Source organism: Grus americana, chromosome 9 (genome assembly GCF_028858705.1).
Source record: "Grus americana isolate bGruAme1 chromosome 9, bGruAme1.mat, whole genome shotgun sequence".
Classification (NCBI taxonomy): Eukaryota; Metazoa; Chordata; class Aves; order Gruiformes; family Gruidae; genus Grus; species Grus americana.
In genome coordinates, this window is record NC_072860.1 from 9,027,144 (window position 1) to 9,053,409 (window position 26,266).

A 26,266-nucleotide genomic window follows, 5' to 3' on the forward strand; every position below is an offset into this window, starting at 1 on the left:
GTCTGGGGCAAAACTGCAAGAAAAGAAAAACTGTCTGAGAGCCACGTGGTCCCTGCTGTGCAGCTGGGGTTCAGAAAGCCACTGGTGCGGCTATACGAGTGCAGCAAGGACCACGCTAACTTCTGCAGACAAATATGCCAGCCTTGGTCGGACAAAGGCTTTGATATTTTTCAGCTCCTCATGCAAAAGACCACTGGCATATGCTCTTAAATGCATTTCCCCAATTTGGTTTGGAGCTTCAAAAACCACTAAGCTTACATCAACCGTGAAAAAATTTAATTCCACCCCCTCCCCTTTCTGAATTTAGAATGATAAAGGATCAACAGTTATGTCTGGAGTAGGGAAGCAGATATTACACACATCTTGCTTACAAAATAGCTCTGGTTTTCATGAAACAAGTTTATTTTCCTCCCCCAGCCATTGATGAGCACATGACAACCGTACAGAATAAAAGCTCAAGTCCTTAGTTCTGCTCACATTCACTCAACATTTGCTCTAATCAATTATCTTATTTCATGCAATAAGAAAAGAATGAGATTCCTGTTATGCAGCCATAATCAGTTACAGTATGAAGCTGTGTCTGTGGAACATTTCTGATTTTGAAAACTAATCATGTGCTCTGCCATTACATTTCTTTTGTAAAACACTGGGCTTTTACCCAACTTGTTTCTTCCCCGCTCCCCCCTTTAGAAATATTGAGGGCATGGTCTAGTCCGAGATGCCACATTCGTACCCTGCAGAAACTGGCCAAATTGTGCTGTAAGGCACTTAGTTACCCAGGGAGCTAGGCTCTGTTTTTCTAGTTTATTGGAACATAAAGGGTAAGCAGATGTGCCCCGCAGAGAAAGACACAAGAGCAGAGGGTGCTGCATGTGACAGTGGATGGCTGTAGGAGGATAAAAGTCTCATCATCACACGAAGGGCTCGATATTGATCTCTAGGGCAGAGCATGGCATGGTGAGCTCAAACTTGGTGATAACATCGGGGTGTAGGACTCCAAGTTTCCCAATGCTTTGACCTTTGGCAAAGATCTCAGCACAGCGACCAGGAAAGAAAGCAGAGCCTGTAAAGAAAGTGAGAGAAAAATCAATATTTCTCCGAGCCAAAGAAGTCAATAGGCATTTAACATGGAGAACAAAGCTCTCAGTATTAAACCATTCTCTGGACTGAGATGCTAAGAAGGGGCTCTCACTTTCTTGCATTAACAGTTGTCATGATTGATAGAGAACGAGGAAACGCTTTGAGTTAAAAATAAAATGTGAAGCCCAAAGCATGGGCGTTTTTCACACTCCAGTTGTTTTGACTAAGTTACTCCTGGAATAGAAATTAGCACGAATAGGTCGAGTCAGAGGGCTACTGAAATGAAGAATTTTTGCAGGCTTTAGGCTATTTAACATCTGAGTGTTTCCCACCTTACTCTGCTTAAGGAAATAAAGCTTGCTGTCATCTAAGGGGTAAGTAGGCATGTCACGCTTGATTACATGTCACGTAATTAGAAACAACCTACATTCCTCATCTGGAGAAGAGCTTTTAAGCAGTTTCATATACACTGTAAAACTGTGGAACAATGAGTAACTTGAAGTCGAAGATCATCTTCCTCTTACCTCAAACCAAGCCCCAAGTTTTAAATGTTATTTGGGAGTTTAAAAAAAAAAGTAATCGAACTGGCCATGAAGAACTTGGAAGAGCTGTGCAGACATTTTCATGGAAAGCCCTGCCTACCTGGGAACTTATCTGTGTGCAGTGGCTATACCAGCAATATGTTCAAGCTTGTCTATAGCAGCTATGCTTGCATTTTTTTTGTCTCTGTCCTGAGGTGAGCGGCATTTTGACCTGATCATCCTTCAAAAGCTGAAAGCAAACCAAACCAGTAAGCTGCTCCTTCTGAAGCCACCTCTTTCATAGCAAGTGTGTGAAAGCAAGGCACAGTGTGCAGGACCTCCAGTGAGTAGTGCTGCAGATGATGCTGTGAACTCAAAGGAGGGAAGGGGGAGAGGATGAAACAAGGCCACTGATTCCTCCTGGAGAAATCTGCCTCCGCTGTGGTTTTAATGCTACTGCCTTTGCAGAAAGGGGAGGGCTTCTTACTAGATTTCCACTCAGAAGTTGAACACATTGGTAGGGACAGCATCAGGGACTAGTCAGCTTCCCTAACCTCACCCCTTGCTCTGCATCTTTACCTCAATAGCCTAAAATCCAACAAAGCATCGTCTACAAGAAGAGCTGGTTATTGGGTACACCTGAGGTTGCATCAGTGCAGATGAGAAACATCCCTGCTCCACTTCCTTCTGTGCCAGTATAAAGACAACAGCTGAGGAGCTGCTTCTAGTCCTGCTCCCTGCCTGCTACTGATATGGCACTCAGCCCTTCAGCATCCCCTGTCATCCTACAAAAGGATTGCAAGAATTTCCTAATGGCAACTTGCTCTGGTTCAGGATCAGCCCAGGACATTTTACTGTGTTTACAAGGAACTATTTAAAAAAGGCAATAAAGGGCCAAATTAACCTCAAACCTCAGGAACATTTTCACGACAGTCTGATCACTAGTGGTCAAGCCCAGAGAAATTCTTTGTTAGCTCCCCACTGGAAATACTTCATTTAAGAAGTGTCTCCTGTGAGGTTTGTAGTCATAACTTGCAGCTACAAGAATAAGAACAGCAATTAGGTCTCTTTCTTGTCCAACTTGCTGCAAGTGCAAATTAACTTAAATATGTACTTCAATTTTGGCTGCCTTGTGAAATCTGACAGCAGTAGTAAATGATCACAGTAACATTACCTAAAGGCTGTTGTAAAAAATATTCAGTATCTTTAAAATCATGCAGTTCCAGTTTTAGCTATGAGTGCAAACCAACTACTTACACTGGATGTACAAAAGTGGAATTATCTCCCCCTGGCTGTTAGTGGCACGTGACTCCAGCCAAACAGACACTTGCCACTGCCAAGCTGCACTATTCAAAGCAAGTGTTAAAATAAAACTTGACAAAACAAATTTAGAAAAGAAACAAATGCCACACATACAGATCACTCCGCAGATTGTGAGTGAAAACATATCCTAAAAATAAAGTACCCCTGTAGTTAGTGGTAAAGGCTTTCCTATTTGTGAATAAAGCTGGTATTGTACCATGGATGTGAGCAGCACACAGTGACGTTCTTTTAGAAACCTGACTGTAAGCTTAAACTGGTACAAGAGCAAGAACCAAGTTAATAATGTTGGCATGATACCCCGCTACAAAATTATAGGAAAAAAGAGCTTTGACAGTATAATTAGTTAAAAAGCTGTGAGTCTGATTTGTCTGTTCTTCTGAGCTGCCTTGTGTGTAACCTTGGGAAAGTTACTTTATCTTCTTGCACATCTAGACCCAATTATAGCATGAGACTTAACTGTTTTTAAACTTAGACATCTGGATGGGGTCTAAAATAATACTGCAGTCAGTCAATCTATCAAAGGCAGTTTCCAAGATCTGTGCTGCTTCCTGTTGTGTGAAACAATTTTATGTGTTCAGGGACAAGAAGTGCTCTGCTATCTGGGCATCACCAGTTTTCGGTCTCCCAGTCAGAAGTTAGGCTGGAGGTGGACAGGCAGTGGGGGGACCTGACCCTCACATCCACCAGTATTGACGTTTACTAGGCAGTTAACTTCAGTAGAAGTTCCTTTGCACTTAATTAAATAATATGCATTTGGATAAATTTTGAAAACCAATGGCAATTCACGGCATTATATTGGAAACTATGAAATGGCTTAATGATTATGGCATAAAGTGAAGTGTTATGTTAGCTAGAATCTTAACACCCATAAAATTTCTCCCTTCTTACCATGAGCTTACAGCACAGCTTCATGTAACAAGTGAAGTGAACCAGTGAATCACCACCACCAAACGGGAGACGGTGGCTCTCCACCTGGAGCGGGGAGGAGAGCAGGACAAGCTGTTGATTTGGCTGAAGCCTGTACCCTGAAACCATACGTCAGCATGGCTGGGAATGTGCTGCTCCAGCTATACATGAGGCATTCAGCCACATTTTCCATCTTATATGCAGCAACCAATGCTGGACCATGATGTTATTTATTTTACTTGGTGCTTACTCGTGGTGAAGAGATTATAATTAACACCAAGGGGGAACATTTAGCTCCCCAAAGTGCAGGAAGCAGGACCTTCAAATCACCTCTCCATTTCTCGTTAAGCTAACCCTGAAATTTAGGTTGCTTCACAGTGCGCTCAGTAGCACGCTTGGGGTTTTGCAGCCATGGCACTTGCAGGGTATAATTCTGCGACTGGAAGAGATCAGACAATAAGCAAATAAAAATGAAAGAACCTGTTAAAAGCTTTAGGGTCCCCATCTGTCCAGCTAACACTTGGCTCTTGCACCAAAGAAACATGAGCTGAGGAATAGGTTTACAGGGAGTTTATGAACTCCAGTTAATAATGAAACTATTATTATGATAATTGGCTGCACTACAGAATGCTTCAAAGTATATTCCTGCCTGCCAAAAGGGCCTCCAGACCGCATCCCACAGATGGGGGATCTACGGCCTTCCTCATCTGACTGGCTCTTCCCTTGACCACACAGGTAGTGAGGGAAGGAAGGTGGCTCATGCCTGAGACTGGGTGTTGTTGGTCCATGTAACTCTGCCAGGGCACCAGAATTTGGAGCAAATGTAAATTTCAGATAAAAAAATTCAGACATTGAAAGGGAAGCACAGAAAGAGAGAAAAAGCTCAGAAGAAACATGAAAAATCTGAGCAGAAAGGGGGGAAAAGAGAAACGAGCATTTTGCAGCTGGGGGAGTGCTTTGACTGAGGGACCAACCACGAGTAGAAAAGGAGAGCTGAGCAGGAGGAACCTTACTGTGCTGAGGACAAGCCATGGGTTGTGTGACTTGGCCAACCCACAGAGCAGGACAGCAAACCAGAGGATTTGTCAAAAGAACCAAGAAACAAAGGTAAGGTTTTGTGGTGGGGTTTTTTTGTTTGTTTTCCTGATTTGTGTGTTTCTGGTATTATCAACTAAATAGCAATGGTGTTTCAGATTTCTAGCAAAGCCTGTGTTATGGACTGGACTATCATGTCAGCTCTTTAAGCATAAAAATTTAGAGTGAGAGTCAGGGCTGTATGAAAGAGATGTGCTTATATGCTACTTGCATGTATGGAGAATCAGCAAAAAATGCATGTGCTATTATCTGATTTGAATAAATCACACCGTAAGCTGAAGCCCTGTGCTCTTAGCTTCAGTAAAGTCTTGATGCCAAAAGGAGTCTAAAGGTGCCTTCCCAGAGAAGTTAGCAGCTGTGACCTGCAGCTTTTGAGCAGGAGTTCCAAGCTGACAATAGAGTTTGTCCTATCTCTGTATCCAACATCATTAAGAACAGTATGGTTGTGAAGAGCATGGTCCTCCTGCAGAAAGCTTCCACTAATCAAGCAGTCACCAAAGCACACCAGGAGGCACCATTATCAGCAGGTGTGCTAGGAAGGAGTGTGCTCTTGCTGCAACTATAATGAAAGGCTGCTCTTGTAGGTCTGGTTAGCTGTACCATCAAGTACATTGAAAGCCAAAATTCATTAAAAAAAATTGTAATTTACTATCCCATCCACTTTAAGGATAACAAATTTATCACTCTTGATATAGTTGCTCCTTTCTGCTGTGCACACAAATTGTACCTTATAAACTTCACCTCGAAATCTAGTCAGAGATCATATTGTTCTTGCTGATAGAGACCTATACAATGCCAGAGGAAGCCAGAAGGTCTAGGCAATGAAAATCCACCTCTTAATATGTCAACATCATAACTGGTTGTTACGAGAAGGGGTGGGGTGAAACACAATATGCATTCCTAAAGAAGAGATGCCAAAGCCAGTCATGTCTTATGCTGACATACTACACGCAAGCAAAAGACAAAAGCTACTTCTCGTGGCTGCAAGTAAGAATTTAATTTCCAATGTTCAGTGATGTAGAAATAATACCTTTAATTAAAGCTTCTGTAGCATGTCCTCAAAATCCGTAATTGTCTCTCTATTCAGGCAACAGGGCTGCTTTGATTGCTTTGGGGTAATTCTTTGGCCAATAATCCAATAGAGCATGTAGTCTTTAGCACATTTTCTGGCTAATTGACCCTCAAAGAGCTCAGAGTTCCTTGCACTCTTTGTTGTCAAACACCTTGCACAGTTTCTTTTTCTCTGCCTTGCTCTCCCCCCTTTCCAAAAAGAAATAGATTAAAGTAGTATTATACGCCTACAGTTGCACTAAGCCTTCAAACCCACTCGTTTGTTCCTATAATTTGAAGGAACATCGGAAGCTGAAGCTTAAGAAGGTAATAGAGCAGAGCTCATCTGGCCTCTGAAGTCTTTCATCTTAATTCTCCATCCCCTTGGTCACTCCAGCTGCCCTTTCACTACCTCATCCTGACTCACCTGGTGAAGTATTTTACCTGTGCTACATTGGATGGAATTTAGTTTTGGGAGGCGAGTGGTTGTTTTTCTCTTTAGGATCAGGTTCTTCACATTTTTGACTAATTCCTCCTTTTGGCAGATATGGTCAAATGCAAAGTTAGAGGACGCTCTCAGACTGGCCAGTATTTTAAAAGGCAGCTACCTTTTCTTGCCCACGTACGCAGTGCAGTCAGGCTCCCAGAGCCTTATGCAAAGCAACAGCAACCTCAAAATTGTATCATGTCGTGGGATGATTTACCTTCAGCTAATTTTTAAAATCACATACATCCCAAATCTGGCATGATTTTTGGAACATACTGAGAGACCAGTTGCTCTTTTAAGTTGCACATTGTCAGCAATTCTTCTCCCATATACTCTCATGTTCAGAAAAACCATACCTTGGGATCAGTGGGATATTAATTAACTTTAGTTTCCTGGTTTGTAACTCCCGACTAAAACTGTGCCGGAACAACCTCCATTCCCCAGATTACACCTAACTGTAATGACATATTAGGAAATTCAAATCAGTACAATCAAATTTAAGGTAAGCACCTTAGATTTATCCACCCCCAAGAAAATAACACTTGAAAAAATGACAGAGGAAATATCTGTATGATATGAACAAATATCTCCTCTGTCTAAAGAACACCTTTCTGACTTCTGGCTATGTTTTTTTTTTTTCAACAGCCCCCAGATGCAGGGCACAGCAGAAGAGGGTAAAGGGACAATCAGTTGTTTACCTGGACTGGTACACTGGATATCCAAAACTAGAGTTGAATATTAGAGTCCTTGTGCAGACAGTGAGGCTAGGGAATATGGAGAATCATCCACAAATTTGCAGTGGTCAGTCAATTAATCATCTCATGTTACAACTAAGTCAGTGGCTGCATTTTCATTAATTTGTATCTTGGGGAGGGTGTGAGGAAAAACTAATTCTTCTATCTTACAAGAACCCTCACATACAACTCTAAAACTGAATACAGTTCACTCTGTGTTTGACTTAATCTCATTGATCCCTAAATAGTCTTACAGTGTTTTACAGATACAAACTTACAATACACTGTAAGCAGCGTGGAAATAATCGTAATACTGCTTGGGTCCAGAGTCAACTATTTTTAGTCATGTTAGTGTGCTGCAGTGATGAACTGGGGACTGGTGTTGCTAGCAATCGCTTTCCTTCCTTTGCCTTGAACAGAGCCCAACACAGACTTTTAGGCTAGATTTATTTTTCATTCTTGCTGTACAGTGCCCCAGGAGCTTTAACAGAGGATGTTTGGTGTTGCTGGATGTCAGGAAGTGGTTTGAGAATGTAATAGGTCTGGAGCTCCTCTTTATTTGCCTGTGGTGTTCTCAGGATTGCAGTAGTGTCAGACACTTCAGACTATTTGGGTAAAATCACAGTGTTCCTGCTGTTCCTAACAGAAGGTAGTATTTCGGTGGATGCTGAGGCTAAGGAAAGCAGATATTTTGGGTCACTGATCTGGGTAACAGGATTTCATGTATTCGATGCTGGAGTACCAGGGTGGCTGCTTAAGTAATGTGTACAGAAAAACTTGTCTGGAGTAGGAAACCTAGAAAGAAATCTCAAATTCTGTGTATTTTTGTAGAAATCAGTATTTGTGTATAAAGCTCAATAAATTTGCATTTGTGTGGCAGTTGTGAGAAACAGCAATTCTACACTGGAGTTTAGCTGTACTGTAATTACCATTACACAGCTAAGCTTTGCTTTTAGACCAGTTTTATCCAATTTATCTGAAATGTTATACTTCATCCTGTCTAAAAGTCACAAACCTAAGCTGATAGTGTGTCACAGCTATTTATAAAGCTACAGAATTCCTAATCCCAAATAAAGCTGCTTTTTTTTTTTAAGGTATCTTGCTATTTCACTTGAGTTAGAGAACAAAAGCTTTGAATATTAAAAAATTTAATTTCTTTCTGTTCCATGACGCTTTTTATCCCTCTTTAAATAGCTAAAGGAATAATTTATCCTTACAAACATGAGAATGTGTCAGAAACTAGGAAACAATAAACTAATTCTTTATTGTAGGGGGTCTAACATACTCTATGTATGCCACTAAGGCAGCAGACTTTGGCTTTTAGGCTCTGCTTTCGTACTAGCATTAGAGAATAACAAGAACCAGCACTAAGTCAGTCTGCAAGTCTACTTTAGTATGTCATATTTAGTTTGCATGTTTATTCACTTTGCGTCCTAGACCAAGCTGTCCTCCCCTCCCAATGACTTGACGTGACTTGCTGAGACAGAGAACAGCCACCTGATGTTACGCTTTCACAGCTACTGCGTTTCATGCCTTTTAGAAAATGACTTGACAAACTAGCATGGAATAATACATAATTAAACAATGAATCTCAGCAGTCACTGGAACTGTTAATCACTTAGTTTTAGCAACTAAGATTTCTGTCACAAGCCAGTGCCTTGTGGCTGAAGCACTGGCTGCACCACTAGGAACAGAAATGCTTGAACTGGGTGAGTGAGCCCAGGACCAGAAGCAGTACTGGGTCTATGACAAATACAGCTATTCTGCTTCTGGACTCAGAAGTTCTGTGCCCAGCACGCATACTAGGTTGAGTCTGCACTAGCTCAGCATTTCTTTGCTTATCAACTGTTTTCTAATACATACACCACAAGCAAAGGTAAAGTCAGTTCCTCCACCATAGGCGACAGAAATACTAATCTTAGGATCCTGCATTCACATTGATATAAAAGCCAAAATCTTGCAAATTCTTGTTTAAAATTTTATTGCGTAACTAGATGTTAGAAAATGTATGAAGGTTAAATTTGAAGCACTGCCCTTCTGCCTCCATATCATGGTTCAAAAATCAAACCAGATCAGAGAACTGCCTAACTATGAGCTATAAATTTGACATGATCACAATTGCTTGCATTAATATTAACACTGTAGTGAAAATGAAAACATACAGACACCTAGTTGGCCTCCAGCCGTATCAGGCTGTGCAGGAGGTGAACACAGACTTGAAGGATGAAGCTGTGGCACTGGTCAAGTGCAGCACTTCACCAGAGAAGCCGGTGCGACCAGACCTGCACCCTGACCCTCGCTGCTTACATCACTGCCCCGTTCACTAAGAAAGGAGATATGCAATTTGCTGCTATTTCTGCTACTGGCTTGGATGAATCATTTCTTTTCTAGAAAGGGCTCTGCAACATTGAAAATATAGTTTATGATGAAGAAATAATTTTCTATTTCAAAATGTAAGGAGACAGACAGAAAAAATGGAAATGGCTTAAATCTATATAATATAATGTAAGCTGTGCCAGACATTTAAAACTCTTGATGCAAGGAAGATTTTTTTAGACTTGTTATGATAAATGATTTAAAAAAAGATAGTTGCCTTTGGGTTGGGGGGAAGATTTAAATTTTAAAGAGGCCTCCCCAGTAAAGGAACAGCAGAAGAGTAAAGACTTAATGTCAGGGAGAAAGAATCAACACCTTGAGCTCAGGAACACAAATGCCAATGTTTTTAGGTGGTTCTGGGAGTTGACAAAAAAACTGGTAAAAAATGAAAAGCCTAACTGTCAGGAGAAATGCTACTACTTCTTGGAGTATCCCTAATCTGTCAGAATAAAATGCAATGGGAAGAAAAACAGTGTAGCCTTTATTAGTTAGTACTAGCAAAAAGAAGAAGGTAAGAGACAATAGCTTGTGTCTCTTTACAAGCTGACTTGACATCCCTCCCCAGAATAGTTTTGCAGTTACTGTAGATTTTTCCTCCCACTATTACTCTATAGGAAATATACTTCTAAATGAGTCAATTCAAAGGAGTTTCTCTTCTGAAATAATATTCTGAATTTGAGAAACAAGTATGTTCTTCATTCTCTTATTGAACTTTTTAATTTCATATGTGGGGACAAAGTGTGTCAAGCATAATGTGGTGATGAAAGTTTAAAAGACACAGAAGTCTAAGCATGTCAAACTTTTTATCCTGTGCAGTGCCAAAATAATGTACTTCCCTCTACCTGATAGACATTTTTATAAGGTTTGTGCAAACAGATTATATTTGAAGGGTATTGGGAAGGAACATTCAAAAATTTTCAGATGAGGAGCTGAAATGACCATAGGAATGGAAAAAACCCTCTTCAAACTCACTTCTGATAGCCTCTTTTTTCATAATAAAATTTCAGTTTTATAATACAGAGCTAATGGAAGGAGACTATTTCCAGAAATAAACTATGGGTTTTGCCACGAACTGTTTCAGTGTTGCTTGGCATAGCCGCATCACTTGCAACAAGACACCTCTGAGGTGTCCAGTGATACATTGTGCTGTCAAAGTTTGATAAATCAGGTTTATCTGGAGAAACTCCAGACACTATAAACTCCCACTTTGGCTTATTGAATAATATAATCAAGGCGCCTGGTTCATATCTTTGCCAGGTACCTCCTTGGGTGTTAAAATTGTTACAGCCAAATTTGAGGCATTGCCATTGGTGTGGGAAGATACTTGATAAGACAGAAATAAACTTGGCCTAAGTTTGTAGGGATTTAATTCCTATAAATCTGATGTCCTGTACTTACAGGAATGGAATCAAGAGCAGATTTAATAAATAAAGGGACATCAAGTGAGCAGCCACACCCATCTTATTACATAATTTAACTTCATTTTGAATTGTTAGAGCTGTAGTTCTTCATGTAACTAAGCTCCCTTGATGCTGCAGGGAATATTGCTCAAGAGACAAGGATGAGAAATTAATTAGAAATTCATTACATGTTAAAGTAGTGGCCAACACTGGGAAAGCCACAAGAACTGGTGACAAACATCCAGTTTTGCAGGATGCCTTATAATTAAGCCACTGTAATGACCAGCGCTGGAACCCCTTGCACAACTAGGGTAATAAATCTACAAGTACTAAAATCAGTCAGACTTAAACTGTCTTTATCTCTTAGTGTTATTAATTCATGGAGCTGACTATGGAGGTGGGAGGGAAATAAACAGAAAAATAGGAGTGGAAGATTGGGAGATCTTCTAGAACAAATTATTTGATAAACCAGTTTTACTAGTTTCGCAACAAAGACTCGGCACACTTTTGGCCAAAACCCTATCCATATTTAGTGCTGAAGTGAAAGTGGTCAAAAAATCAGAAAAGCTTCTTGCAGATGAAAATGAGAGAAATAATCACACTTCATGAAGCTTAGTTTACTAACAGTGGCTGAAAACTCATCAAGGAAACTGAACAGATTGGGAAAGGTTAATGACTGGCAGCAATAAAGACAGCATTAGAAAGACTTTTTGAGTATCAGACTGTGTTGGGTTTGCATGGCAGGGTTTTGGTGGCGGGGGGGCTACAGGGGTGGCTTCTGTGAGAAGCTGCTAGAAGCTCCCCCTGTGTCTGATAGAGCCAATGCCAGCCGGCTCTAAGACGGACCCGCCGCTGGCCAAGGCCAAGCCCATCAGAGCCTCTGTGATAACATATTTAAGAAGAAGAAAAACACTTAGAGAGCGAACTTTTGCAGCTGGAGAGAGGAGTGAGAAGATGTAAGAAACTCTGCAGACACCAAGGTCAGTGCAGATGGAGGGGGAGGAGGAGCTCCAGGCGCCGGAGCAGAGATCCCCCTGCAGCCCGTGGTGAAGGCCATGGTGAAGCAGGCTGTCCCCCTGCAGCCCATGGAGGAAGGATGAGGGGGTGTAGCGATTCCACCTGCAGCCCGTGGAGGACCCCAGGCCGGAGCAGGTGGAGGCACCTGAAGGAGGCTGCGGCCCGTGGGAAGCCCACGCTGGAGCAAGTTCCAGGCTGGACCGGTGGACCCGTAAAGAGGGGAGCCCACGCCAGGGCAGGTTTGCTGGCAGGACTTGTGACCCCGTGGGGGACCCCACACTGGAGCAGTTTGCTCCTGAAGGTCTGCACCCTGTGAGAGGGACTCCATGCTGGAGCAGGGGAACGATGAGAGGAGTCCTCCCCCTGAGGAGGAAGAAGCGGCAGAAACACCGTGAGATGAACTGACCGTAACCCCCACTCCCCGTCCCCCTGTGCCGTTGAGGGGGGAAAGTTGAAGCCGGGAGTGAAGTTGAGCCCGGGAAGATGGGAGGGGTGGGGGGAAGTGTTTTAAGAGTTGATTTTATTTTCTCATTCCTCTACTCTGTTTTGCCTAGTAATGAATTAGATGAATTCCCTCTCTAAGTTCGGCCTGTTTTGCTCGTGATGATAATTGGTGAGTGATCTCTCCCTGTCCTTATCTCGACCTGCAAGCATTTCGTTATGCCTTTTCTCCCCTGTTTAGTGAATGAGGGGAGTGAGAGAGCGGCTCTGGTGGGCACCTGGCCTCCAGCCTGTGTCAACCCACCACACAGACACAAGCTGTAAGCAGAGATACTTTCATCTGCTAACAAGGCTGGCTGAACTTTTAATGTGAGACAGAAATGTAAAAGGTTTTAATAAATAGTTATTTTTCATCTGGGGGGAGGGGAGGGGGAAGAGGAAGGGGGGTATTCTTGAATATAATAAGGTGTCTTCCAGTCCACTGAAAAAAAAAAAAGAGGAATGTTTGGTTACATCTACCAGATGTTTCTGAGATACTAGGACACCAGAACTGTGGTGCACTTCTCAAAGCAAATATCCTGCCTGCTGCTGTTAACTTACAGTAACAATACTGGGAATTCTGTAGTACTAGAAAAATGTTCATGTGGTGTCAGTATTCCAAGGTGAGAAAAAAATTATTTGGGAAATCTGAAATTCAGAGCACTTGAATATAGTCAATTACCAGCTGATATGTTTTTAAACTGCTGTTTTCAAACAAATCTGATGATAGTCTTTCAAATTACAATAAATACAATTACAAGGATGCAATAGCACCTATAAAGTATCTATTTTTGAATGCCAATTAAATGGATTAAGAATTGACTGATATCTTCTAGTATGTCACAAATGATACTTAGAGGCTTTGTATTAAAATTGGCACATTTCCTTTGGTTATTTATGAGTAAATATGCAATCATTGACATTCATGAACAATGCAAGAGCTGCCAAGACAGGCAACTGAAAGGCCAGGATTGCCATTAAGAGCAATCTAGTTACCTGTTTTATTTTAAGGAACTGTATTAATGCCAAGTTCAACACGGGTACTAAACATCTGTTTATATTACAGTTTCCCAATTTAAACTGATCACTGGGGATAGATGCTGGGGTTCAGTTCTACACATGTAACTCGGCATTAGTCCCAGACTTCCCTCCTCTTGTCTTCTGAATTGAGGTTAATCTTTTAAAAGAAGATTTAGACTGTGGTTTGTTGTATAATTATTATTATTATGAAAGCAAATATTTATTGATGTTCTTAGTTACGGAGATAACTATTACACCTCTAATTAGCACAGCTAAACCTAGCTAAATGAAAAGCTATTACTATGATTTACTGTGGAATTAAAATTTTCTACATTTTACCACACCTTTCATTTAATTAAATAAGGGCAGTAAAAAGAAGGGAGTGCAATTTTTCTTTTTCTTTTTTGAAAGACAACTGTCAATTACTGAAGGATGCAAGACTTAGTATGCATTTATTAAGTACATATTTACATTGAACACAAATGAGCTGACTTCCCAGTTTTACTAAGCTGTTGATTACCCTAAAAGAATGAATGAATGGCATGAACATTTACTTTAAAAAAAAAAAACAAACCAAAACAAAACCCAAGAGTTAGCTGAAATTCACAAGAATCAATAATGTACAAAAAGTAGCTCATGTCGCAAGCTCAGATTCTTCAGGGATTGTTTGTTTTCACATGAATGAATGCTAATTCCTAAAATAGCCATTTTGTCATGGAAGGCAGTGGGACAGACAGTGAAGCGGTATTGATGCACAGATTTACCATTAACATTTTCTGAGTCAAATTGCTTCATTTTTATAAAATATGGATGATATTTTCCCTTTTCAAACAGTTTGTGTCCAATTAACTTCCCCTTCCAAAGTACAGAGACTCTCAGAAGGTACTGCAAAACTAGTGTTTGTTTCCTTAAATGAGACAGTCATTCTAAATGTTACAATGTGAGTGAGAATAATTATACCTTACACTTCACACTACTCCTTTGAAGACTGCCATATCAAATCCACTGTCAGTATTTACTAAGCCATATTTTATTCTTTTTAGCCTAACTAAGACTTTACTATGGACCCAAATCCCATGATTAACATCACCTCCTGTGATCATGGTCCTCATTTCTGGAAGAAAATAGTCACCTCAGATCTTACCCAGAAGCACAAGATGACCAAAATGTTGCAGAAAACATACCCATTCCTGCAGAGATTAAAACTTGAAATTAAGAATACCTTCCAATATAATTATCAAATGCCTCTAATTTTTCAATTTGAGGGAATTGAAACCAATGCAAGTGAACTTAAAAAGAAATAATTTTATTAAATTACCTGACAATATATGACCAAATTTGTTGGCTCTTTCTACCTATATTTTTATTGTTTAAAAAGTTTGATTTTTATTTTGTTTACTTCCTAATCATACACATCCATACTGATCTTTATATTTTATTAATGGTATGGAACTGGCTAAAATTTCAAGAGTCTTAAGCAAAAACTTTTATTACGGAGCATGTACAAATTTGAGGATTGATGCAATAATTGTACTCTTTTCAAGCTATGTTTGATTATAGATGACTATGCTATAAAACAAAGAAAAAAAACCCACAAAATGCTTTTCTAGGCCAGTAATTGTAGGATTCACTAACACATCAAAAGGTCCATTCTGTGCATCTGAAAACAATAGGTAGCACTCCAGAGTTCTGTCTGTAAGACTTTATAATTTTGCATACTTAGTGGTAATAAGAGGAGGAAAAAAAAGGTTCCATTAGTAACTTTAAGAAACTGAAAAGCACTGAGTGCCAAATGTGTGTTGAAATCCTTGGATTCAGTCACTCAAACCACTCTCTTCCTTAAGGCTGCTCTGAACAGTTCTTCTCCATTTATTACCTAGCTCAGATTACACCAAAGCGTAGTGCAAAGGCCAGGGGAACATCACAATTTCACCCATATTTTCTAGCATCTGTACTTTTTTCACAGGTGTTGCTATAAAGGCAAAAAGGCTCTGACCTTAAGGTCAAATCACAGGGCACTTAGGTGTTGGTGGAACAGAAGGAGCTTAAATAACCATGATTTGCACATATGGACCAAACAGGACTATAGTGCAGGCATTTCATTTTTCAAAGTGAATTTGGAAAAGAGGCAAATATGTGCCCAATACATCTCTCTCTATTCTTTGTTACTCACTTAAAACAACATTTTTCTTCTGTATTGTTCTCCAGTAATCACTAGAACTATTTTAATCAGTTACACAAGGAATAAAAAAAACTGGACTAAAACCCTACCTTTACACTGTGCTGCTTACTAGTCTCGAGTTTTGCTTAAGATCACATTAGGATCTCTCTAAATCAGAGTCATAGGATAAACCCATTTCTCACTGTGCAAATTTTAATTTGGCACACGCAATAAAAAAGTGTGCTCCATAAAGATGCATCTGAAACTCCATGCCATGTGTAATGTCCTGATTTAATACTTCTGAAGTAACTTGCGGTGTTCTTCTGAATTATTTCAGTATGCTGCAGTCTCTTAAGATGTTACAGGAGATTTTTTTTCACTCAGCAATTAACCTTACTCCATCTGCTGACATTTTCTCTCACACATGCTTCATTGACAGGTTACAAAGCAAGTTTAAAAAAAACATAACAAAACCCCAAAATAACAACAAACCCAAACACAATCCCCTAAACTACTTCCAACCATCTCTGCAGTCAAGGTCTTCTGAGTAAGTTGGTGCAGTGACACTGCATTCACTATGGCACTAGGGTATCAGCCACCTGCATTGTTCCCAAGGTTAAATTCCAATGTGAGGAGAACTGCAAGGAATCTTTGTGCCATCCCAGGGGAGTTTCTGAATCACTGGTGAAACAGAAAGTAGTAGGCACTTTCTTCTTTGTCTATAGCCAAAAGCCACAAACTGCTCATAATATATTGCATATGACAAGACATAATCCATCCTTTACACTAAATGCATTGTGGAGTAATGTCATGGGAATGCAGGGATTTTGAATGGGCATTACAAATCCCACAGCACCAGGAATATTAAACAGCACTAGTATCTACAAATAACCTCTTTACTGTGCTAGGATTATTTTTTTGAGATTTTTTTTTTCCAGTTTCTTAGAACCAGCCATACATCATTGAAATGCTACAGTACAGAATATAAACCACTTCCAAATATTTTCAGTACTAAAGCAAACTCTTGATATGTCCATTCAAAAACAAGCTACAGAAGAGTTTTGAAAAGGAATCTAACAGTTTGGTTTGACTTCAGTGTCAGCTGAGTACCCAGCTCCCAGAGGCTCTTCTAACCACTCCCCCTCCCCTTCCAAATAAGAAGCTTTGCTACTACCTGTTCTGTGCTCGGTGGAATTAGAACAAGAAGTATAATTGTTTAACATTCCTCTGGTCAACCTGAGAATCCTATCAACAATATTCTAATAATGCCTTTGAAAGTCTGCCTAAGTAATACTGAGCAAAATACCACTTTGTCAAAAAATGCGGGGTGGGGTGGGGTGTCAATATGACACAAACATGCAGGAAAGTGCTAGGAGACCACTTAGTTGAAGTATTACATTCGGCATCTTGGCAGTGCACTGCAAAACAGGGAGACACCTAACAATTTTTCATTTAAGTTCTATGAGCAGGCAAGCTCGGTCAGGCTGACAGGGACAGTGCCACTTGTTCCAGTATGTGCAGAATGGAGGCACTTCTTCAAGTTGACTCAATTTGAGCCGGTGTCTAATATCTCTGAACACCAATGCATGACCTCTAAGTAGAATCATAGCTGCTATCCCTGCAGTCTTGCTTTGATATACTGTATTTACTACACTGTTATTTTAGGTAATAGAATAGATTAGTTGCTGATGCTTGTTCTCTTCCATCAACCTATGCTCTCTCAATAAAGTAATGAGGTCAACCTGCTTTCTTTCCCTCTTACATGCGTATGCACATACACAGAGGAGATTTTGCACTTAAGGATGTTATTTTTAATTCATGTGCAGCTCACCCTGTATGGAGAAGGAAGAGGGCTGTTATACAACTACTTGTCTAAGCAGCAGGCTCAATCTCAAAGATAGCAAGTCTTTGAATAAAAGATATAGAAGGCATATATCTTCATATGAATATGTAAATAAAAGTTACATATGAATAAAAGCTATAAAGCTATAAACTAAAAGATCAGGTGTAAGAAGCTAAAGAGAATGCAGTGGGTACCTAGCATAGTCATCAATTCAGTGAATTCCTACCTACCCTTGCAATCAGTGGATTAAATCTTTGTAAAGAGTCTGTGAAGTTCATGGCATATGCTCTAAGTCTCCTTAAAAAGCTGTCAACTCACAATTTATATAAGGCTACTTGGAACAGCTCACAGGAAGACAGTAATCCCATTTTACAATCAGTGCATGCAATTAATGCCTTTTTACTTATTTATACTATCATACTGTGGTATAATAATATTAATTCTTAGTGCCTGCTGCTGGGAACCAAAAATTCACCTCAGATTGTAGGGAAACGTTTAAGTTCCAGAACAACTTCTACTGTACACTGTCACTCTGTCTTCCTTACCTTCAGTTGCCTTGATAGCGTATCCATTCTGTTCATTTGGTGGTACTTCCAGAAGCTGCATGACCCTGTCCAGCAAACCATGGATAATCTCAAACCCTGGGCTCTTGTTGTAATAAACGGCACAGAAGTGCCTGTAATTTTTTGCACCTACATCTGAAAAAGAAGGAAACAATTATGTTATCTGGAAAATTTTATCACACTTTCAACATTGCCTTTTGCATCAGTTTTCTTCTGCTGTACTGTGAGGCACTTGTGGCTGAAAGGAGAAATGTGTATGTCGTTTCTCTGATATGTGTCATACAATCTGAGGAAATAATAGGATAGAGCTGTAAAGAAAGATTTAAAGTATCCCATGCCTTGAGCCAGAAATAGGGTTGTTAAATACAAGTAACTTCTACGCAGTGACAGGTACCAAGCATATAGTTCAACGTGAAAGAAATTAAAACCAGACTAGCCAAAATGCAAATACTCAGTAAGCATCGAGAAACTTGTGGTGCTGGTGGGAAAGCTAAATATTTATAGAACTCAGCTGCAGAATAACTACCAGTACAAAAGAACTAGCCCACAACTTGAAATGAGTAGTAACATTAGCACGGTGACCCATGAAAAGATCTAAATTCACACAGGTTTCCAAATTACAACTGATGTTTTCCATGATCATTTTAGATATCCCGAAACCCAAGTAACTATGAAAAATGTGCTACATTTCACTAACTCAAGACTGACATGAGTGTCTCCCACTTTGGACAGTTCCTTAAGTCAAAACCCTGCCTTCTCCCTCCTGCAAGTTTTCTTACCTTACTGATTTCATCAAAGTAATTTTTTCTTTTTTAAACTTTCAAAATGAGTATGTAGTGGTATGTTGTTGTACTTGTACCTTTAGGCTACGCCATAGCAATATACACTCTCTAGGATTACTGTGCCCTACTTTGAAGCTCTATTCATTGTGGGTTTCAACATTGTCACTTTTTGAGAGGAACAATCTAGGAACAGAGTAACAAGTGTATTGTTACAGTTGCCAATAGTAGCAGTGAAATTCAAAATACTGATTAATGTAGTAAACTTGTTAATGGCCTTCAGTTCTTTACCTTCTTCAAAGTTAAAGTCCAAGTGTGTGTTCAGTGAGGTTGGCGTATACAAGGGCGAAGTTTGCTGAAACCAGGGAAGGACTCTGTATGTGACTGTCCTCCTCTTCTGGACATTCATATGCTTTGAAAGCATCTGGACTATATACGTTGCATTGCAGTTTGGACCAGACCTGCACTTCTGAAGGAAATCTCCTGATATCCCTGCTTACTGTTCACATTGTAAAGCAACCCTGGGGCATATAAACCAGAGTCCTTTCAGCTTCAATTCAGTCAGGACAGATGTTCCAGAAGAGCATCTGAATAGCTTCAACCACTCAAGGGCATTCAGCACATGTAATCAGACTAGAGCTAGTCAAATGGACAGCTTATGTGCATACAGCATGGACTGCGAATCAGCAGCTGATCTCCTTCTGTACTGCACTGCTTTGTAATAGTGCCATATAGTGCAGCAAGTTACAGCCAGATTTTCATGCATAGATTTCTTCCCTTTCTAGAGAGTCCTCTGGCATCTCCTAGTTGCTCATGCCTAGACGGACATTCTCATCTTTCTTCTCCACTTAATGGTGATTAGATATAAGGAGGAAATGTATTTACTGATAGTAATTGCATTCTCTTAAAAAAAAAAAAAAATCCTTCTGATCCATAAATACTTGTAATCTTTGAGGGGAAAGAGGGAATAAGAACTGAATGAGTGAGTAAAGAGTCTGCAGTCTGGCCTGCAAGTTAAGATAGGGCAGCACTATGTGACATGAAGTTGGATGCATAGGGCTTTTGCATTTTTTTCCAGGGATTACCCAAAAGAAAGGCACATGAAATCTGGTATATGCCAGGGTGAATTATATTCTTTACACAATCAACTCATGTTCACACTGAGCATGTCAGGACCTCTGGTCATAAAGCAGCTCAACTAGACTTAGTGTTCCCAGAGAAAAAAAAAAAAAAGGCGCTGCCCTGCACACTGCTCATAGAAAGAGTGTGGTTAAAGATCCCTATACAGTTAGTGACTTCATGGGAGTTATAGCTGCACCTACGGTCTGAATTGTATTTCCATGTAGTTCTGGATGTAAATGTCAGACCTCAAGACACAGTTCTTCGGGCATCAATTGTTTGCTGCTGCATCCACTACAAGAAATAGGGGACATAAAATCAATAGGAGCCAAGCTCAAAACAAGAAAAGGAGTGGGTTCTTCAGGTAGTATAGAGTTAAGTAGTGAAACTTCTTCCCCACAGGATTTTGTGGATGCTAGAAGCTTACATGGCTCTGAGGAGGCAGAGGAAGTTCATAGGAAACAAATCTGTTACTTCTTACTGCAGACAAAGAACCACATTTGAGTTGGGAAGTCCCTGAGCTACTCGTGGCCAGAGAAGAGGGGAGCACTCTGGAAGTGTTATATACGTGTACCTGCTCTCATGCTTTTTCCCTTGACAACCACTGTTAGCTAGTGTTACAGACAGGTTATTGGGATAAACGACCCTTTGGTCTGACCCACCATAGCCGATCTTTGTGCTTGATGCACAGTGAGCTTAAATTAAGCAGAAACATTAGCACTCCTTTGAGTGTTCCCTGAGCTGTTAATATCTACCACAAAACCCAAGATATTTTTAAAATTTAAATTTATGTCTTGTTTATTTGCTCCAACTAACCATTTACTAACAAAAAATCTGTCAAAAACTAAACAGGAAAACATTTACCAAGTGGCTAGAAATATACGGATTAAAAAGGACTGCAAAATACAGGAGCAAGACCCTACACAAAAGATGAAAGCACAGACTTTTTGAGCCAAAAGTGATTCAAAACTTCTAGGGCAGCAACTTGGCTATACAGCTGCAAGTTCTCTCAACAGTCACTGAAAGATGAACTTACTTTGGCAGTAAGTCTGCATTTTGTCAATCAGGATCTTCTTCCTGACATAATACTTTGCAGTGTTAATGCTGGAGAATCCAATCCTGAAGTTAAAATGGCAACACAGAAAAGTAAAGGCTGCAGAGAAAATATCAATAGATGCAACATCTGATTTCTGGTCTGAGCACACTGGCTGTCCAGTCCCATCATATGTATCTCTGTTTCCTAGCTCTACTAAGATACCAATCAGTAATACAGTCATGAATGGAGGATAATTTATATTCATGTTGTACTGAGCAACAGAAAAGAAAATGTTTTTCCCTTCCTTAAGACAGCAGGTTCTTTGGGCCAGACATTCAGTACAATGATTTCCTTTTTTCTGTGAGTCATTATGCTAGCAGAACTTGTGACAATTCTCTGAATTTTAATTTCATTATTATTCAGATAGTCAATGATGTCTTCAGACCACTATTCTTAACTAAAGTATCAGAAATAAACATACACAATTTTTATACCTCATGTTTTCAACTGTAGAAATCCTTAGTAAAGGAAAGTATGCATTTTCAAGCATTCAAAAAAAGCTGCGTTATAGAACTTACTCCTTTACAGAGTTATATTACAACAGAAGTTCATTCACTACAGGCAATACAAAGAAAAAAAGAAAGTATTAGGAACTGAGGCAAAAGCTGGCGGATGTTAGAAATGCTTCTGTTCTTTATAACTCACTTAAGAGATCTCGTGTCATGCCATGAAACATTTCTATTTTTTAAATGAGTCTGCCTGCCAAGTATGTCAACCTAAATTATATATACTGTATATATTTCTGAGACTTCAAAGCACTTCCTGGGGATGCTGGTGAAAAACAACCCAAAGGATGGGCAGCTGGTTAGGAATATGTGAGCCAAAAGAGTGCAGAGTAAGATAAAGCAGTGTTGTATGCTGCCCCCTTCCAAATTAGAGATGCTTCAGAAAATGACTTGGTGATCTGAAAGGGGGCACCTGTTCATTTAAACTTGTCTCTCAGCCTCACAAAAATCCCAAACTATATTCTGCATATAACTAACATTTCCAGACAGTTTGGAAAAATGCTTCAAAACATGGCACTAGCTGTACTCACAAATGACGTAAATTGTGCTAAATGTGTGCTACCATAAGCTTGCCAGATTCTACAAGATCACTGGTCAGAGGTGATTTCCTAATGGATTAATTTCTTTGGTTGTGGTAAGGAAGAGAAAGGGTAGTCTCTGTTAGGACTGGTGGTTTAAAGCGATGATTTATATGCTGAACTAGTATAACTATCCCACCAGAAGTGACTATCTGGTGTTACAAGCTAACCACGCCAATGCTGTGTAACATAGCCAAAATCAGCACGTTTCCTCCTGCCTTGAGAAGGAACGTATCTGCTCAGATTTGGTTCCATTTAGTTATATTAAATCTGGCATACATTTTGCTAATTTAGTACATCAAACCTTTCTGACAGATATGTCCGAGGAGAAATATGTTCAGTTCATCTTAGTAAGCATGAATTTTGTGTAAGAAGGTATTTTATTGAAAACCAGTGTGTTTGAAAGAGCTAGGTTCATTCACACATGAATGACAAGATGCCATTTCAAATACAGTTAATGTCAGTACTCTTTCGACCCATACTTTTTAAATTATTAATTGGAAATTCTGCATGCCAAAATCATGAAATAATAAAATTAAATTAGTCAGTCTGATGACATAAGCCTTCTGCAGGAAATCTCATTCCATATGTGAGAAGACAGCCCCACATTTTTCAGTGTTTGCAGAGTTACTAGATATTTCTTTCTGCCTTCCCCTTTCGAACTGTTTATTAGGCAAGTTTAATTTTGGAAGTAAATTTGGGAAAGAGTAGTTATTCTAAGCACAATATTAAAAACAATTTCAGATACTGTTCACAGTCTGCAAGTGCTTAGCCCATGACAGGGCTGCCCAAGAGCATAGGGCACAAAGCTGCTGCCTCAGAAGTCTTTATCTTCCATCTGTTGCAATGATTCCCATCAAAATTAAGCACTCTACAAAACCAGCCTTTATAAAACCGAAGCAGCCATCCACATAAATGAAAGCTTTCAAGAGCTACAATTAACACACACAAAATAAAAGTAACAATTTAACTTGCAAATTTTATAAAGCCAGAATAAACGCACTCCTTAGTCCAAGATAAATAGCCCCACTCTTGGTTCTAAAGAATGCTGATGCTATTCTGCCATCTGTACCATGTTTTTTGCATTCTAGCTAACTGCACGCCCGACAAGAAATGAGCTGCACCACCAAACAGTCTGTATTTAATAAAAAAAAGTCTACATGGTTTGCTAAAACTGCTTATTTTGCTTGGCAAGGCTTTTTTTTCTTTAAAAAAAAGTAATCTACAAATTAAATTCATCACCAAAGCAATTTACTTGCCATTTTGTTTATGCCTTATATAAACCTTTGTTTTGCAGATCCCAGATATCTTAAACACAACCACTAAAATCTGAAACCAGATAATGAAATGACAGAACCATTTGTGCTGCTGAATTTAAAGTAATGTCAGCCTCTTTCACTGAGAGGCAAAACTTAATTCAGAGCTGTAACTCAGCGTACGTGTACTTCCTCCCAAAACTCGTAGCTTGTGCATTCCTCTTCCCCTAGCATACCATATAGAAAGAAATGAATCAGTAAATTTTAGACAAATTTTTAACATTTAAAAATCCATTTTTACAGTTCATTTTACCTTGATACATTTTTCCAGATAAAAAAGACAATTTGAAATTTTGATGCCATACAGTGGAATCAGTGCAGAGAGGCCCCAAAACACAGGAAGGATCTCATTGAAGCTTTTGCAACATGAACTAACTACTTTAATTGTTTTACGAGAAACAGCCAAGGTTACAGAACAATTCAAAGGCAGCCATGCTTTCTTAGCATAGTTGGATGAAGTGGAAAGATAAGGAAAATCTTTTTATAGATGAGGGGAAATTTTATACTGTCGAGCTCTTTATTTATTTATACATTTTTATACACAAACTTGCTCCATTCTTTACCCTGTATCTCTGCTACCAATTTAATTCTTCATATTGGTTGTCAGTTTTCCAGAAGATAATTTTGGAGAACAAATACAAGCAATCCTATTTAAAGATGATGGAAAGACGGAAAAGGGATTCATGTTGAGATACACCGACTCCAAAATTTTCCTCTGAATTACAGCTCTCCAGAATAGAATCTGTCTGTAAATACAACCTGCTGTTCCGAGGCTTGGGACATACTGCTTTTCAGTAGGCACAGCACTGCACATCTTTGAGACTGCAGCAGTTTTAGCAGGCTCTAGTACTGTAATAGCAGCATGCCTTTGATATTTACTACTTTCTGAGGTTTGTGCCACTTGAAAACACTACCAGCAGGTAGTTTTTCTCATGAGTTACATCCCTGATAAGAATACAAAGGAGCACTAGATTAAGAGCAATTCAAAATGGGTGTATCAACACAAGCAATTTAGAGCAGGTTCTTTTTTTGGTGCAAAATTCTTGCATTTATCCTTGCAGCATTCTTGACAGATTTTAAGGGATATTTAGATAGCTAAAAATATTTGTAATGTACTTACCAGCACTTTTGAGAGAGCATTTAAAATGCAACCATATCTCTAGCCACTCTAAAATCTAGCTTGTTATGCCACTCTCTTGTGCTGTGCACATAAATAAAAAACCCCAACATAGTACGTAACGACTACTAAATTTTTAAAGAAATAGAGATTTACTTTTACCATTTGGTATGTAAACATATTTCCATTGTCAAAGATTTTGAGGAAACTTCTCTTACCTGTATTAGGATCTTTTACTACGATGTCAGAAATCTCAAAGAGTTTGAGAGGCAAGGGCATCTTTCGGTTAGCAGCAATAGTTTTCAGTAGCCCAGGAAGGAGGGTTGTACGTGCCACCTGCAGGACAAACGTGGATGCTGCAAGTGAAATACCTTCCAAAACAGCTAATGTTAGTTTTCTTAAATTTTTGTTTTAAACTCGTTAGAAATGAGCAGAAGTAGTGAGGTGCAAATACTGCACTTATCTCTTATGTTTAAGACTCTTTGCTTTAGAATAATTAAAATTGAAAATGTACATTCTCTGCATGTTCTTTATACTGCATTTTCTGAAAGAGCATATATGTGAGCTTAAGAATAGGTATCATTTCACAGATGCTTGAGCTGCAGCACAGGGTAGAAAAATAATATATAAAGAATTGAAAAAAAATCCCATACATTTAATTTCACTTATGCAAAAGGTAAATACTAAGTGTTACTTTGAAAATATTAAGTGCTATCTGAAATATTATCTTGATAGCTCCTTATATCAATCAATGATACAGGCAGAACCTAAGTAACAGAAATGGATATATTCAGATTTCAGTTGTGGACAACCTGAAATACATAGAAAATGTAAGCAAAGCAGGAGGCAATCATATTACTGTTCTTACAGATACATTCACACCTATTTCCTGTGTTCTCCATTCAGATACTTCCTTCGCAGTGCACTTCTTGTTTTGTTTTTCAAACTGGAAGAGTCTGATTCAGTAAATCCAATGGCAAAGGGATGGGAGTGACTGCTGCTTGACTGCAGGTAAAAACTTATCACGTGCTCAGCCAGTTACTTCTTACCATTGGTCATGCAGCATTTCTGTCTATTTATCCTATTTTTCCTAACCAATGAAGAGATCCAGCTGCATACTCAGCTAGAAGAGGGTCCCTGGCACCATCCTGCTCTTGTCTTGCCAGCAGAGGATAGGGGATGGGGAAAAGCCATCCTGAGAATCCATTCACAGTTAGTATCTAAAGTGGAAAGTTTATAGTGCATCACAAAGAGTAACCCCTTCCAATTTTGGGGGAGGCCTACAGACTTTAAAAGATCGAGGCTATTTTTGCCAATAATATAACTGCTTAGCAGCATTGCTACTGCAAAGGCCGCAGTCTTTGAAGAACAGGAATCTGAAATTGTACCTGGCTAGAGGGACTGCCACTTCTCTTTTTGTTCACACTCAGTATTGTTTGTTTGTGGTACATTCTATATTGCTCAGTTGTAATCACCATGCAAAATGATATATATGACCAGGTGATAATAGTCTAAACAGGTTACAACAGTGTGTTGCCCGACTGCTTATTTGTGGTACCAAATAGAATAGAAAATACATGCAGATACCCAAAAATTCTGTTCCTGAATCTCAGAGCAGCAGCAGATTGTTTTTAGTATTAGAGATAAAATCTAGAAGTATTAGAGATAAAATCTAGAAAGGTATTTTAGACACTCAGGA

General features: G+C 39.4%; 1 protein-coding gene across 2 annotated transcripts in view; it reads right to left on the bottom strand.

The window, feature by feature from the left end:
* Positions 1 to 379: 379 nt before the first annotated feature.
* The window catches only part of FARSB (phenylalanyl-tRNA synthetase subunit beta), a 42,041-nt gene continuing 16,154 nt past the window's right edge, over positions 380 to 26,266 (bottom strand). The window contains exons 15-17 of one of the 2 annotated variants that reach the window (XM_054835844.1): positions 24,786 to 24,903; positions 18,039 to 18,191; positions 380 to 1,063 (exon numbers count right to left, since the gene is read on the bottom strand). In XM_054835844.1, the coding sequence (XP_054691819.1) occupies positions 912 to 1,063; positions 18,039 to 18,191; positions 24,786 to 24,903 (423 nt within the window). In that variant the 3' untranslated portion in view covers positions 380 to 911. Of the gene's footprint in view, positions 1,064 to 13,820; positions 16,332 to 18,038; positions 18,192 to 24,785; positions 24,904 to 26,266 lie in introns of those variants that run through there. The other variant, XM_054835845.1, reaches the window with a different exon arrangement.